The sequence below is a fragment of the Ooceraea biroi genome, chromosome 3, assembly GCF_003672135.1.
Source record: "Ooceraea biroi isolate clonal line C1 chromosome 3, Obir_v5.4, whole genome shotgun sequence".
Taxonomy (NCBI): domain Eukaryota; kingdom Metazoa; phylum Arthropoda; class Insecta; order Hymenoptera; family Formicidae; genus Ooceraea; species Ooceraea biroi.
In genome coordinates this window covers 3,081,160-3,097,107 of record NC_039508.1, presented here as the reverse complement: position 1 = coordinate 3,097,107, position 15,948 = coordinate 3,081,160, and the positions used below count along the sequence as shown (strand labels likewise).

Here is a 15,948-nt window from a genome sequence, read left to right as displayed (position 1 = left end):
AGCGTCTCCTCATCGATTCTCATCAGTCGTTAACGGTCGTTAACTAGCACAGTAATCTCATCAACTTCTCTCAACAAGGGTCGCGAGGATCGACGTGCGCGTTGTGCAAATTTAGAAACAAATCTGATGTCCGTCGGTCTGAGTCATGACTCGTCATCGAAACGTTACCCATCAATTGCTTAGCTGCGTATTTTCCCATTGACCTTTTAGCGTTAAGTCGATGAAAATGTTTTTGTCCGCCGTTGACGTTTTTAGTGACGCGCGTTTCGACACGATTTGAACTTCGCGGCTCTCTCGGGGTAACGAGAGTAGTTTAAACTGACAAACTGCCGTCATCGATCGGATTGTTGTTCCGCGGGGGTAGATATATGCCGGGCAACCGCGCCACTTCCCACGCGTCTCCATTTCCGTCGTAACCGCTTCGATCGAAGGATTCCCTGGTATCCTCGTAACGGCTCAGACAACATCCCAACCCTTATCCGAGCAACCTTGTTTTTCAACCGGGAGGAGAAAGCAATTTTCACGGGGGGTAATTACTTAGCAGAAACCCTTAATGGATCTTGAAGCGCTTCAAATGAATCGAAGACAACGAGCAAATGAGTCAAATCAATCCAATTAATTAAATTGTACTTTTCGGCTATCTCGGTCACCATCATGTAGTATTTGCGCTTTCCTTTTTTATATATTTCTATTTTTTAACATTAATCTCTATCATCCTGCCTATTTCTTCCTCAGGTTCTTGGCGAGCTTGTCGTCGTTGATTAAAGGCGGTAGCGATCACCCCATGACGTCAGTTGGCGCTATAGCTACTAGACTATCTCCCGAAGACGTAACGTTCCGCGGGACCCGCGTCTGAACACATTCAACACACGCACACATAATATTCACATATAAAGAGCGGGTCAATCGGTAGTTACGTAACCAGTCGCGTAACCTTTCGACCTTGTTCCCGCGTTCTTCGCTATTCATCGCTCGTATATCATCGTTTACCTGATTTGCATGGAATAGCGCTCGCGCATATACTTACAGTATGTTGAGCAACTCTGATAACGTTCTTCATCTCCATAGTAGCCAGCGAACTTTGACCTCGTAAAGGACTGTATCGCCAAAATCATTTCTAGTAACAGACATAGTAATGAGAATATTTAAATCAATAGTTTCTAAAATATTCCAGGAGAATGCCCACTCTTAATTAGATTCTATTAAATGTCAAGTCCAATTTTGTAGAGGGGGAGGAATCCGACATAATATCTACTTTTCGTGTCTCTTACCTGGATTGATTATAATGTGCCGCTGTTACGAGGTTGCGTAATATCGCGCAAACCTTGAAAGCAATTTTACGGATATAAATCAGTATCAGTTCGAACACATGTGTTGCAGTTCGTTGGCCATTGTATTGGCAAAGGAATGTTGCTTCTCCTAGTAATACGTGCTGGATCTTTGTACTGGCAATTATGTACGGACAGGGATATCACGTACAGACTTTGTGCGCACTCGCTAGAGATGACGATTCGAATGCCCAATAGAAAAAAGACTGGAACAGCATTATACAATGCATAACAACGCGTGCACGCAATGAACGATGCATGTCCTTGCTGTACAATGCACTATGTTAAATGCGGTGAACACATGATGCACGGTAGGTGTACATAGGTGCAAGCTTGTTTTCTTTTCCTTTTTATAAAAGTCCAATTTCAACTTTACTGCTGTCGGAAGTGCGTGGAAAATCTACAATGAATAGATCCGCGCGTTCGATTTTTTATTATACATCTTCTACGCACAGTGTACAGAGACGTAGAATGCGTACCTGCGCTTACACCTTTACTACCTCTCGCGCACGGAAGTGGTTATACAAGTCTAGATAATCACCTTGTCCTTACAATGCTCATTCAATTTCTTTCTGCGCACCGCTCCAAAGAATTTTTGTACTATTATTCTGAATGGCACCACACGTCCCTTGGGAACAGATGCGGATTATGCGAACCCTTCAAACCAGTGACAGGCACGCTCGTCGTAGTTCTCACGACGAAACACTTAGTATTTGATGTTGGATACGTGATATTTTAATTTCATATCGCACATCTTTTTTATAAAAGATAAAAGTATTTGTTAAAACAGTTTTTGATTTCTCATATTTTTATAAATATGCAAAAGTTGGATCGATCAGTATTTATTATAAAATAGATCTTCATCTTCTGTCAGTAGTTTATCAAATCGTAAATAATTCGTTTGATTGAAAATTATTATATAAAATGCAGATTTTTTCTATATAAGAAAAATACATATGTTTCTTCGCAAAAATTTGTCATATTATAGAGTGATCCTTCGTGATGGAAAGCCTATTTGCGCATTTATTGTCATTGGGTCAACAACTATGTCAAGGATATATCACCGTGCATATCGAAGAAATCAATTTGTTTAATAAACGTATGTCGTGAACGAAACTATTAACTGATATATATTTGCTGAATATCTGATTCGATATACTTGACATGATATTAGTTTTATTATAGTAGTATAACTAAATTGATAAATTGATTTCTTGATATACATAGAAAATATATAAAAGAAAATATTACTCGTCCTAATTTAAATAATGGATGAGTAGTTATCTACACAAATTGACTTTCATTTCAACAAGGAACCGACACGTTCGCATTAGTTTTGCATTAGCGAATAACAATCTCATTAAGTGAAATATTCTATTCATATTATATATTTTATTTCTGCGTCTCTTTCACGTAATAAGCGCATGATATAAATCTTCAGTACGTACGCACCATGGCGAGCAAGCTAATGCAGTATCATATTGGTCAGTGTAAGTGGACGCTTACCATAGATTCCCTCCCATAGACGGTCTCACGTCACATCCTCATTCAAGAAGTTATTATTAATGAGACATTGTTTACGAACCGTCAATGTTGATTCTTTTACATCACATAAATCGCTATTAAGGACAATCTAAATTGTTCTCCGCAACTCTATAAATCTATTCGAGATTTATTAAATATGTAACACAATCTAAGTTTGAGGATATTGATAGTGACATTTTGATTAAAGTTGATTAGATGAAATGTATTTTAGGTAATGTTGAAGGTAGATCAGATATCTCAATATTTCAATCCATGAATTATAAAGTGTGCATATTAAATGCACATTTATGATAAATCTTGAAGAAGTCTAGATCTATAAGTAGCTTCGAGACCATATAAAAATACAAAAGGTAATAATTATATAATAATTTATATAAATATATTATAAATAACGTATTATAATATATTATAAGCAACATCTCTAAAAAAAACATAAATTTTCAAACAATAAATTATAAATAATATTTTAGCAGACTATTCGGCTTTGCAGTAATACGCACCTATAAACGAAATATTTTACGAGGTAAACGAGCAAATACACGGTAATACTGACAACAGACAGTGTATATTTCGTATACTTAATTACTTACCCGGTGTTGCATCTAAAATCCAATCGATATAAGTGCCGACACGCGTGTTGACCGCTGGATCATCATCGCCGCAAGCAAGTCCGTAACTGATGATACCTACGAGAACCTCCCGCTTCGTCGTAGGATTCTGCCACAGTACGGGACCACCGCTGTCAAACTGTGATAAAAGTGTTATGCGACTCGAATATATACTGTTTGCTATAATTAATACTGTAGAACTTCCACAAGCAGTGTCACCTGACAGGCGTCTTTATTTCTGCCATAAGTACACAGTTGGCCATATGACAAATTCGGATACGAGCGATGACAATCTTGGTATGAGATTACGCTCACCATAACTTTTTGTAAAGTATCCGGTCTCATCCCTCCGAATTCTGTCGTTCCCCAACCTATCTTAATTAAATCAAAAGTATCAAAATTTTTTCTTTATGCAATTTACAAGAAATATCGTTATTAAACAACTTAGATAACAAGTAAGGGAATATATCGTTTACCCAATAAGTCCACGTAATTTCCTGCGAAAGAGTCGGACTGATGTTGGAACGGAAGACAAGCTGGTCCAACTTCTTCGCTAAAGTTTATAATGCCATTCACTGTTACTACAGCTATGTCATTTTCTAGAGACGTGTCGTTATAAAGAGGATGTATATTAAATTCGTCTGCGACGTAGAGGCGTGACGCATTTGTATCTGCACCTGAAATATTAAGAAACTTTTAGTTGTCACAATTAAGACAAGCAAAAGAAATACTTTAAATATCCTACACTATGTATTAGATAAAGATTATTCAGACATCTAGTTAAGAAAATTTACGTAAACATATATTATTTATATTATACAATTTTTAGTTAATACAAATATTTAATTCGTATTCAATAGCAGAGATAAATTTGTGGTAATAACAGAGTAATAAAAATATGAAGCGAAATTCTGTAAAACCACCCTCAAATTTTCTTAATGCAAAAGGAAACACTCACCCGTAGTAAGATCATGATCTCCCACGAGCACGCCTACTTTATTTGCGTCTCTGTTGATCACACAGTGTGCAGCAGTTAACACGTGTCTTTGAGATATGACGGATGCTCCGCAATACACCTCCCTTCGAAAAGGATCGACAAGACCAGCCATCATGGGATACTCATTTACGCCAGTTTCCACACCTCCCACAATCTTCGTCTGTGATAAATAGTTAAAAGATTAAAGTGAGAGTCCGTACAGTAGAAATGTCTGTATAAATATGCTACAGATAAATTTTCTGCGTGCTTTAATATTAATTAACGCGCACCGGCTTCTTCCATCCGCATCTGCAGTTATAATCCTTCTCTACTTCTTCGAGTGCTTGCAACTCGCACAGGAACTTAACTCCCGATGACCAAAATGCGGTTGACAACACAATGGTCATGGTCTTTCCCGTCGATTCTACGCTAAACGTATCGTTGCCGCAGTAAGAAAATGCCACGGATTCATCTACTTTGACAGTCAGGCTGTCAAAAGCACATTTGACGTGCTGAAAAAAGTATTCTGGACGTTATTATGAAAAATTCTGTGAAACATTCATATTCGTCGTTCAATTAAAAATAAGTAACTTCAATATCGTCGTTGATGATCTTGAGATGATTCCGCAAAGTCGAGTTATCCTTATCGTAAATGCAATAAATAACATGTTCGTGTTTGAGTACAGTAACACAAAAAACACAATATCTTTTAGTGTTTAAATCTTTTATAATACAAAAGGTCTTACCCAAGGTATCTCGAAGATATTGCACGATAATTTCACACGATAATCGCTCTCCGCTTTCCACTTGCAATATTGTCGGCCGTTGGAAGCATTAGGATAATCGGCATTGTATACGTAATAGATGTTACCACTCTTCAAACGTTGGTAAAAACTGCAGTCTCGATTAAACAAGCCATTTGGCATTACGAAACAAAGCGACAGCGTTAGCGTTAATCCGACTGTAAAAAGCAATCAGTAATTACGTATACATTCTAATTTTTCTTACCTATTAATTTTTCATAGATATTACAGATAGGGTGATACAAAAATTATGTTCTGCATAGTAGAAAACTTTTTATCGCTTTAAGTTTTGCGTTATTTGTATATTGCACAGAGATTTTACACGCGCAGTTATAACTTTTTTAATCAAGACCGTTCAAAACGGAATGTAATTTATGAGTACGCAGCAAAACTACTTCGGAAATGGTAATAATGAACAACAATTAGTCGTGGTCACGTATTACTTAAGAAGATTTCCAGTATAAATCATTGCGATAGTCGTCGTCGACATTATTATATAAAGTAGACAGATATATGCATATCTTGTTAAAACGTTTAAAGTCTTGTTTTAATAACTTCTTAATTCGTAGAAGTAGTTATAAAATATCTTTTTGACAATCGATGGCATTAAATTTATTTTTAAATCATTGTATAATCAAGCGGTTAATCAGAAATAAGCAGTCGTTGTGAAGAACCGCATTGCGGTTGTCATCATATATCGCAAGTTCAGACAGAAATTTATGTGACAGACTAGAATCTCTGAGTCAAGTTAATAGAAATAAAAATATATTTATCTATTATTTCGTTATAATAAATTAAAACTTTTATGTATCGTAAACCTAAAAGAATACTTTATAATATTTAAGAATTCTATATTTAAGATTGTGATAATACGACTTGTGTTTCTTATTTTAATTTTAAAATACAAAGGAATTTATGTTTGTTTTATATATTTTATAATTCGAGTGCCACAATTACTATTATTGCTTTATATTAATATTAATTACATTATATTTCGTACAACTTTTGTTAACATATTCTATACGTATTATATATTAATATTTTACATATATATTTGATACTAACGCAAGCGTATTGATTACCCAATGTTACTCAAGTACTATAATTGTGACACGTATGTTGCATTACCTAGATAAAAGGCGTTTTGCAAAATTCTGAAATCCCTTAAGCACTGCTCCCGTAACAGTACGTGGCAGCGAGTTTTTACAGATATAAATTGAACGTGAGGACTTGGAGCAATTTTATTATAAATGGCAATTCTCTCTCTTCTCGCCCCCGGTTTATGACACGCTTCCAGCAAGGCCCTTAAGAGCGTTGAACGAACTTGAATGAAATACGCAACGCGCGCATACATGTGCGCCTGTACGCGGGCTTTCATTGATCGTGCGACGGTCATTTTCATTAATATACTGCAAGCGGACTCTGGAATTCGCATCTAGCGACATCTCGTGGCTGTCTTCACGAATCACTACCACACTACACGCCGTCCCGGGTTCAGCACTGTCCAGCTGGTTGCCATGGCAATCAGAATCATGGCCCTGCTCCAAACACAAACAAACCGTGAGTTTGACCACGACCTGTTCAATTTGGCGCGATCCGAGACGTCATGTGTTTGTTAACGACATTAGAACTGCATGTATAAGTGAATTTTTAAATCTGCTTTATCCGTCGTGTGTTATGTGCATTTGAGGAACGAGATAGTAATGCCAAATCGTGATAACGGTGCTGATAAGCATTCTAAAGAGAAGGTACAGATTGTATATAAGTAAATATTTCAAATATTTTCATTTATATAATTTTTAGACAAGAATCTTTGGCAAAAACGGTATTCTTAATTTTTTTAAATAAATTCTATTGTACTTACAGCACAGTGGTCGTAGGATTTCATTCACAGAGAATGAGCTGGAACCGGTGCACAAACCACTGCATCGTCATAGACGAGTTCACAAGGGAGCGAGACGTTATTCGAGAATTAACGGTGAATTCCAGGAATTGGCGGATAAAAACGGGAATGGCGACACTGTTGCACAGCCCAAGAAGAATAGCAAACGTTGCACTCACAACAAAATTGACAGATTAGTTGAGGAAAATCGGACGTTAACGATGAAGTTGGAAAAGTCTGATGTAAATCCTGGTAAGTTCTTTATAAACGATAGATTTGTTGTAACATTTGTATGTAAAATATTTTACTAAATTTCATTCAAATGTTTTTCACAATATAGAGACTATCGCGGATTTAAAGGAAAAGGACACCTTGATGTCAAGGATTCGCAATAAATATCACAAATTGTTACAAAACCACGAGGATCTTCAACAAGAATGCGAGAAACTAAATGCCCTTTTAACAGAACGTGAATCGGAATACTGCCAGTTGCGCACGCATCACAAGGAATTCACAGAGGCTCTACAGAAAGTGGAGAAAGCCAATTCCAATCTCTTGTCGTTTAACCAAAGATACAAGACTGAAAATGTCCAACTAAACGAGGACGTGCTGCTTCTGAAAAACGTGATTTTTCGATTGAACGCAGAACTGGAGAGATATCAAGATAAGTTGAGAGAGTCTGGACAAAGTGTCCTTCCCAAACACATTAATGATGCGTTAGATTCTAAGAGGTCAGCGGATAACATTAAAAAGGTATCGGAGTCGTGGGGTGCTGTGAATACTCACGTGCTAGGCCCGCTTCTAGATGCTTATCGAGAGAGCCTGTCGGAGAAACAGGAGCTCATAAATAAATACGAGGTAGACATCGCGAATCTCGGCGCCAGGTGCAAAGAAGTCATCGTGGAGAACGAGTGCATGCAGGGCGAAATCGAAAAATTCAAAGCGAAGGTATTTTGATCATTGAAGATCGCCACGTACCTTACAAATTGCTGTAGTAAAAGTTTTCCAGTGTGCCAGGTATGCGGACGAGATCAGGATGATATCCGAGGACGCCGACCTGCTCAAGGAACTCAACGAGTGTTACACGAAGCAGACGAATCACCAGAAACAAAAGATACACGAGATACATTCGTTGTACGAGCAGAAAGTGCAGGCGATGTCGTTCGACAATAACAGACTGCACGAGGAACATATCGCCTCGAGGACTGAACTGAGTAATCTGCAGGGGAAGTACGATGTTCTCGTGAAGGAGTACGAGAAGTTGCAGTGCGACAATACGAAAACGATGCCTGTCGATGTTCACAACGCTGCCGTCGAGGAGTGCAAGGAATTGCTGGAGAAACTGAAACGTCAATATGAAACTGAGAGAGAGAAACTGTTGACTCGCGTCAAGGAAATGGAAGACTTGCACTGCCATAATAAAACGCAACTGGACGTGATTGCAACAGAGAGAAATCAATTGAAAACGTCGAATAGAAACTTTGAAAAAAGTTTGAAGTGAGTATGGTGTGTCGTAAATTCCAATTGCGTGGATTTTCTTATACAATTATATAGATATAAAATTATATTTTGATTATATCATATAAAATTTATCCTGCTTCGGCAAGAAAAGCTAAAATAAATACACACACACACATATATTATATGAGATTAATATAATTATTTGTTCTAGACGCATGCAGCAAAGATTGGAGCATTTCCAAAAGATCGCGCATTCCATGCAAGTGTCTCGTGACTCTTTTAAGAAGCAGTTAAGGAAGACCACTGCGTATTGCGAGGAGCTGTTCAGCGAATATGAGAGAGTGGTCGCCGAGCGGGATAAGTTGATCACGCTTTTACACGAAACGGAAAATGAGAAAGCGAGTATCCACTTCCTCGGCGACACTATTACTCAACGAGTGAGCCATTTAAAAGAACAATTAAAGGTACATGCTAAAATGCGTATCGAATACCGTACTTTTGTAGTACTCGTTCTTTAAATAAATGTTTTAATGTTTTAATTATTAAATTAATTAAATAAAAGTACTTGAATAAAATAAAATAAAATAAATAAAATTACTTGTATCGGCAGATCGTACACGAAGGTGCCAAGCAACACTTGGCACTGGCGGAGAAAAATATAAAGGTGCAGCAGGTCGGAGTGCATCGAATGAAGGACGAGTATCACCGAGAGCTGCAACGTCTCAAGCATCTCCTGAAGCAGAAGGAGGAGACGATCGGCCGGTTGCAGAGGGAGATTTGTGCTGCCCGCGAGAACTTGGAACTCGTTTGGAAAGTCACTGCCACAGACAATAAGAAAGTTAAGGGAGCATTGAAGAGTGTGAAGATTCAACACGTTTAACGGAAATCGTTCGTGCGACGCAAAATGAATCCAATTGCGTTGTCAATATAAAAAATGTATCATTACCGACGCGAAACTCACACACATTGCCTGATCATTACTGATTATCTAAGAATACTTCAACTGACCAGAAACGGAAGCTAGTCGTTATTGTGCAATACACGTGCAGCATAATTTTATTAGATCAAGTCAATTACAATTTTTGTAATTTATTATATGTACATTATTATATACGACTCCTCATAGCTGTACCTTCGTTTTCTTTTTACATCTTCACACGGATCTACATGTAGAGTTAAGTGTCGAGATATCAGCTATCAGCTGATTCGATGTTACGCGGAGAATCAGAGGCGGCATCGCCGGCACTCGATCGACCGAGCGCGATAATATATTCCTTCCGATAATGACGACGTCAAATATGCCCGTGCTCGTTTGCTCAATGTTCGATGCTTGAAAGAAACAACGGATTTATCGATAGTATCACCGCCTTTATTTAGTGGTGACATCAACCGCGGCAAAAGGTTCTCCAGCGCGGTTCGCGAGAGAGTCGACGCCGGGGATCATCGTGGCGCGGCTACGACGTGAAAAATTGACGTCCCTGCTTATAGGAGTGATCTCACGTTCCATTAATATTAACATGCAAGGCGCGTACGTGCGCGCTCGTAATCATCAGCACCTCTCGCACCTCGCACCGCGCGTGCATTTGCTAAGCGGTTTTTGCTAATTGCCGGACGCGTTTCCCAGAGCACTTTACGCAGATAATTTGTGGACGTTGGCTCTTACGTCGAGATCGCGATAATGTGCACACGCTATCGAGAGAATATCGAGATATTGTTATAACACATCGTTGATTCTGCTTTCAACGGATGTTTGCGCGTGGCATACAATTATTTTTAAATGCCGGGGAAAATCTTGTCTTAACAATTATGTTCGCTAATATTGGCACACAAATGTCGATATGCGATCGTAATCTTCATCTTAATAATCGAAATGTTTTCGAAACCGAATGTTAGAAAGAGAGTTTCGAGTAACCTATCGAGTATCTATTTTTCGTTAAACAAATGAGAACCTCACGCGAGGCTCGAACATCCTGCCCCGCGATTAACTTCGATTAGATTTCTTTTGATAATCCATCATATTTATTATAATATCATCTTTGATAGTTCTAAATAGAACTCGAATTTTACCTCTTCGTTAAATAACAGTTTCGTCCGTTCCAGCCTTATTTATTCTCTTTGCCATTTACGGGCGCCAAGTGTGCACCACTGCGCATTCGAGTGTAATATCGAATTGCACGGATTTAATTGGCCGTGATTGGTCGTCGCTCCGGTCGCTTCGATATTTCGAGTTTCTCAATCAGAGTTTGAATTAGTGACGGACGCGCCGGCGCCGCGGCGGCTCGCACATCGCGCTCGAGTTTCGTTCCGTCACTTTCGGGAGTGTTAATCGCGTTGAAATTGCTGCCGCGCGCGAAAAATCATCGCCAGTGATTTAACACTTCGCAGGCGCGTCGTGATGCGTTAAGTGCCGCGTAATACGTGTCACTGACGTAACATCGCGAGTCCAATGTCGGCCCGGACGGCGCGACCGCCTTTGCGTGCCCAAAGTTCACGAACCCGGAGATCGCCTTTGCGCGCTTCACGTTATTTTCTTGGCCAGGTACATCGAAACTGCATTCACCGCCAGGTACGTCGTATATGTCATCGTTCTGCAGTTCATTATTGCATGCGCGCGCCTGTTCTATGATATTTGAATAGCGAACAGTGTAGGTTGATAGCAAAGGCGGCCATTTTCTCAGCATTGAAGCGGCACTTCGCTTCTAATCGCTTTAAAGAAAAAAGTCTACTTTTATTTGATAAAATCCTATTATTATATATATTAATGCCAGAGTTATTAAAATTAAATTTTTTCCATTAGTTTTCATTTAAAAAATCATATTTTACTTTGGAGGGAAAAGTTCGAAGAAGACATGGCTAGTCATTTTACTAAATAAAACTTTCGTGTCAAGAATAAGGCTCTTCGATCTAACTATCGATTGAAACATATATCCAAGATGAGAATCATCTCGTCTTTGCCCATACAGCACAGAAGCTTGCACCAACATTGCAGCAACGTTGCAACGTTGCAAATTGCAATGCAACAGTACAGAGACATTGCAGAGATATATCCGCAAAATACCAGCACACTTGTAGCAACATGACATTAATATTTCGGAAACATTGCACAATCAAAATTTGTAATTAATTAATATTAATAATTCATTTTATTAAAACATTGGAGTCTTCCTATCCAAACGAGATTCGTCCAAATCTGTTCGACCAATGATGTGTGATGACCAGAATCTGAGCTCGGTAATATATATGTGCATGCGGTGTTTGTCTCTTTCGACTATCTAAAGAACATGGTGGTTGTACGACGCGAGCATCATTCTAAAAGAAAGTAGTTACGCAAAAGAAAAAGGTAAGTACTTTTTTATAATATTACGTCTAATTATAGCACTTGTGTGCTGTTAATCTTGTATCTATTAATTATAATAGAGAATCCCTCTATTTGCCTATTTCACGGTTTATATCACTATAACCTCGAAATTATGGAAATTCATTAGAAAACTGTATATTAATAGTTGTAATATTTTTAATAACTTTTTCTGTTATAGAAGCTGTTCGTGAAATACACAATCATGCCACTGATGCAGAAATTGCTGAATGCATTTCCAAGTGGCTTGCTCAAGCTCCGGTTAGGATTGAGAGATCAAAGTATGTCATTTTACATATAATTCTATACATACTTGCAGTATGTATATTTTTATGTAATTCTATGCTAATATATGAATTTTAATTCCTATTTTATTTTTACAGGCAACATACAAACAAAAACGAAGAAGATTCAATTATTTAATTAAAGGAAAAATATTTTAACATAATTAAAGGAAAAATAATATCTCAAGAAGAGGATTTTTAAGTTTTTTTTTATAAAGAACAGTTACTTTTTTATAACAAAAATAGAGAAAATGTTTGTCATTTTTTATTACTATTGTTATATTACATATAATTGTCTATTTATGTTAATAAATAAAAATATTGAAGTTATATAAATAAAAATATTTAAAGTATATAATAATGAATAATTATAATTATTGCAAATTCATTACATTGCAATATTATTATGACGTTTCGTTGCAATGTTCCGAAAAGCGGACATTTTCACATTCCTGCAATCCCATAGCAATGCTGCAGAAACATTTCGCAGTGAATTTGCAATGTTGCTACGTTGCGGTGGAAGATTTCTGCAATATATATGCAATCTTTTCGTGCTGTATGGGTAATCAGTATTAAACAAGACCGTTGGTTCTCGATATTTGCGTGGTTCTAAAGATTCGCAATGCTTCTTCAGCGAAAAATTGAGCTCCATCGCGAGTAGAGCAGGATCGTCTAACTCGTCGTGACGTCACGCGAGTGAGCGAACGGAAGATCGAAGAATGGACGGTCGATCGCGGCCGCCTAGTTAAGGTTAACCATCGCGCCGGTTACACGCGACACGCATATTAATTCAAGGAACTAGTTTTGCACAATTTATGCGTGACAGACGAATTTCAAGTGAATCCGCAAGGATACCGAGTATCGCGGACATTCGAAATTCACGATACGAGCGAGAAAAATTATGAAATTTACGAATCCCATGAAACGTATCCCATACAGATCTACAAACAACTAAAAATAAATAATTCCTTCAGCAAAATTATTTGAAGAAAAAAGTAATGAGATCTATATATCGACAGATTAATATCTAATTAGCGTTTTTATTATTTTATATGCAGGAGAACGATACTGCACTGAAGAAGTAGTTTAATGAGTTATTATTGTTCTCGGCAATTTGTTTGATTGATCGTGATTACCGCTATTTTCTTCATTTGTAGAAAATGACAGAAACCAGAATTATTGGCAAAATTAGTGACGCGACGCACTTTAAGTCTTGCGTTGCGTAACGATGATAATTGAGACCTTGTGGCTTTTATTTTTTCAATGATGTTCCCGATATTTCCTGCAAGAAAAACTTCAACTAGATCTTTCGCTTTCTATATAATTTTCAAAGAACTCCCAAACTATCGTTCAATTTAAAGCTCTCATCATCGCATCAAATAACGCCAATAAGAAGAACGTTTGAGAAAGCGCACAATTATACACAATTAATTTCGATGCGACGCATGTGTGGAAGCATTTATATACACTCTAAATATAATCCAAGCTTCCCTGTCCATTACACTGTATTCAACCGATGAAAATCAATGCAAGATCCGACGACGGACAACTAAAATTGAATATTCGCGGTACGGTTGGCGCGGCAAGCCGCCCCTGACGATCGGCCGTCTCCGGTGCACCTCGTGCGGGCTCGCGCTCGCGCAAAATGTCGTCTGCTAGGCGCGTCGTCCGCCGTCGTCCGTCGTCGTGCAACCGGGTCGGTCGGTTGCGACTCGTTCGTGACGCGAAAATCGTGGCGCGATAAGGCGATAATGCGCGGCGCGCGCGCGCTCCGCGCTCGCGGCTAGACCAGCGCGCTCGGATTCGGTGATTCAGTGACGTCGCGCGCACCGCTCGTTTCCCGTCGGCCGCGTTCGCCGGGCGAATTCGAGCGGATTCGAGAGTCGCGTCGTGCGCCGGGAAGCGCTCCGCGTGCCAACCTCGTTGCGGCTAGTTCCGCCGCCCTGCCGACCGGAAAGGTCGCTCGCATCCCCCGCTCGTTTCCGGTTTCCCCGCGAGTGACCGGACCAGATGATCGCTGGCTGACCCATGGTCGTGACCCCATCGGTGCGCACGATCCACGAGTGATTCCGTGCCTGCGGCCGGCGTTTTCCCCGCGGACGATGCCGCCGTGAGGCAGTGGTGCAGCTGCGGGAGTCGAGGACGTCGCGCCAGGACGACGCGCGACCAATTATTTTCGGCGTAAGCTCCTGCCTGCCCCTCTCTTTCGCCCCCCGTCTCCTTCCGTCCCGCTTGCTCGTCCGTCCGTCCGTCCGTCCGTCTCTGCTCCTCCTCGCCACGGACGTCGTCGTCCCTCGTCGCGGCTCGGTCTCTTGCTCTGCGCGTGGCACGCGTGAACTATCGCCGCGTCGCGTGGCTCTAACGCCGCCTATAGTTAGCACACCGCTACGAAGCGTCGCGGTGACGGTGACGGCGGTGCGGGAGTAATCGCCCGCGCGGCGCGCGAACGCCGGAAGTTCCGTGGAATCCTCGTTACACTTGGCGAGCGGCTAGGTTAGCCGAACCGCGGCGTGCCACCACTCCGCGAGGAGAGCCAGGCGATACGCGCGACCGCGACGACGTGTTTCGGTTGCGTCGTCGACGGCGACGCACCGCGTTGCGTCGCTTCGAACGAGCCCCGGCGCTCGGCGAGTGCTTCATTCGGTTGCCGTCTCGGTGTTTGGAGACTTGCCGTTCCGACGCTCGTTTCGTCCGTCGCGTGTCCGTTGGTGATATCGTGAGATCGCACATCGCGCGTGTTGCGTGCCGAGTACGCGCGATTGCGGAGGTGCTTGTGCGAAAGTGAACGGAAACGGTGCACGAGGCATCTCGAGGTTGACGAAAAGTCGCGTCCCGAGCCGCGTCCGACGGCTCTGATTAGTATTCCCGTCCTTTCTTCTTACTTTCACTCTCTTGGTTTCAATTATATTGGATGTTTAAAAATATTGCCAAAGCGGGGAAGCCTTTCACGTTGCCAAAGCGAATATGAGTAAGCCGACTTAATTCGCGATTGCAACATTACGAACGTTGCCACGGCGTGAGTTTTTATTGTGCTGTTAATTTGCTGAAAAAAAAGAAAAAACGGTTCGGCGACTCGGTGCAGGTACCCTTCGGTTCACTACGCAATCGGTGGACCTTGAACGTGTAACGATAGCAGTGATAAACAAGCAAAGACGATCAAAATAGGTAAAATATTCCATAACGTTATTCCGTTATTACGTTTCTGCGAAAGGTAGTCGGGTTTTTGATTAATAACGACGGGTTGTACGCGGTCGATCTGCTCCGTGCTGTTTTCGAAATATTTCTGGCGGTTTGTCTCAAGTTTCGATCGATACCGGTTTACGATCCCGTTTCCGCCGACCTTCTCTCGGAATTGATCGCTGCTGTAATCCTCGACCTATTTACACACGAAACTAGCAGAATTTTTTGAAAAATTGGCTAATTCGGAGTCGAGCGCGAGGCGCCTGTCGGTCGATCGATGGACGTGCTTAATAATGTAGTTAAACTTCCACGTATATTTACCTTTCACACTCGTAAGTCTACGTTTTTAGCCAACACGTGTCTCTCGAAGAAAACACGTTCGAATAAATTCACTCCACTTTATTTAACAAAAGAAATCAATCGATTACTTCGTTAAGTATGTAGAACAACTTCAGAGCAGATTATTCGCGATGTGAAATTCGGTAAATTAGTAGACAAATGTATCAATGCTCAAACGAGCGGAAAT

The 15,948-nt window shown here is 40.2% G+C and overlaps 3 protein-coding genes across 16 annotated transcripts in view; 2 read left to right on the top strand and 1 right to left on the bottom strand.

The window, feature by feature from the left end:
- Positions 1-699: 699 nt before the first annotated feature.
- LOC105281367 (venom serine protease 34) lies at positions 700-6,667 on the bottom strand. Of its 3 annotated transcripts, XR_003406393.1 has the most exons (8): positions 5,204-6,667; positions 4,748-4,969; positions 4,440-4,638; positions 3,958-4,158; positions 3,689-3,852; positions 3,464-3,620; positions 1,272-3,373; positions 700-1,117 (listed from the first exon to the last, which is right to left on the bottom strand). XR_003406393.1 is itself a non-coding variant. In XM_026968701.1 (7 exons), exons 1-7 carry the CDS (start codon positions 5,381-5,383, stop codon positions 3,348-3,350), a joined length of 1,149 nt encoding a protein of 382 aa, XP_026824502.1. In that variant the 5' UTR covers positions 5,384-6,667; the 3' UTR covers positions 700-3,347. The 3 variants fall into 3 exon arrangements, 2 of the variants coding, with proteins under 2 accessions (XP_026824502.1, XP_026824503.1); XM_026968701.1 differs by having other exon boundaries at positions 700-3,373; XM_026968702.1 differs by having other exon boundaries at positions 700-3,373; positions 3,701-3,852.
- A 152-nt stretch (positions 6,668-6,819) lies between these two features.
- Positions 6,820-9,728, top strand: LOC105281369 (protein Cep89 homolog). Its single transcript, XM_026968700.1, has 6 exons — positions 6,820-7,008; positions 7,127-7,394; positions 7,483-8,090; positions 8,152-8,639; positions 8,815-9,067; positions 9,214-9,728. Exons 1-6 carry the CDS (start codon positions 6,964-6,966, stop codon positions 9,481-9,483), a joined length of 1,932 nt encoding a protein of 643 aa, XP_026824501.1. The 5' UTR covers positions 6,820-6,963; the 3' UTR covers positions 9,484-9,728.
- A 1,288-nt stretch (positions 9,729-11,016) lies between these two features.
- LOC105281370 (microtubule-actin cross-linking factor 1) overlaps positions 11,017-15,948 on the top strand; it is a 104,968-nt gene continuing 100,036 nt past the window's right edge. For 3 of the 12 annotated variants that reach the window (XM_026968679.1, XM_026968673.1, XM_026968670.1), the window contains exon 1: positions 13,841-14,423. The gene's annotated coding sequence lies outside the window, so the exon portion shown is untranslated. Of the gene's footprint in view, positions 11,170-13,840; positions 15,408-15,948 lie in introns of those variants that run through there. The other 9 variants (XM_026968695.1, XM_026968693.1, XM_026968694.1 and 6 more) reach the window with 5 other exon arrangements.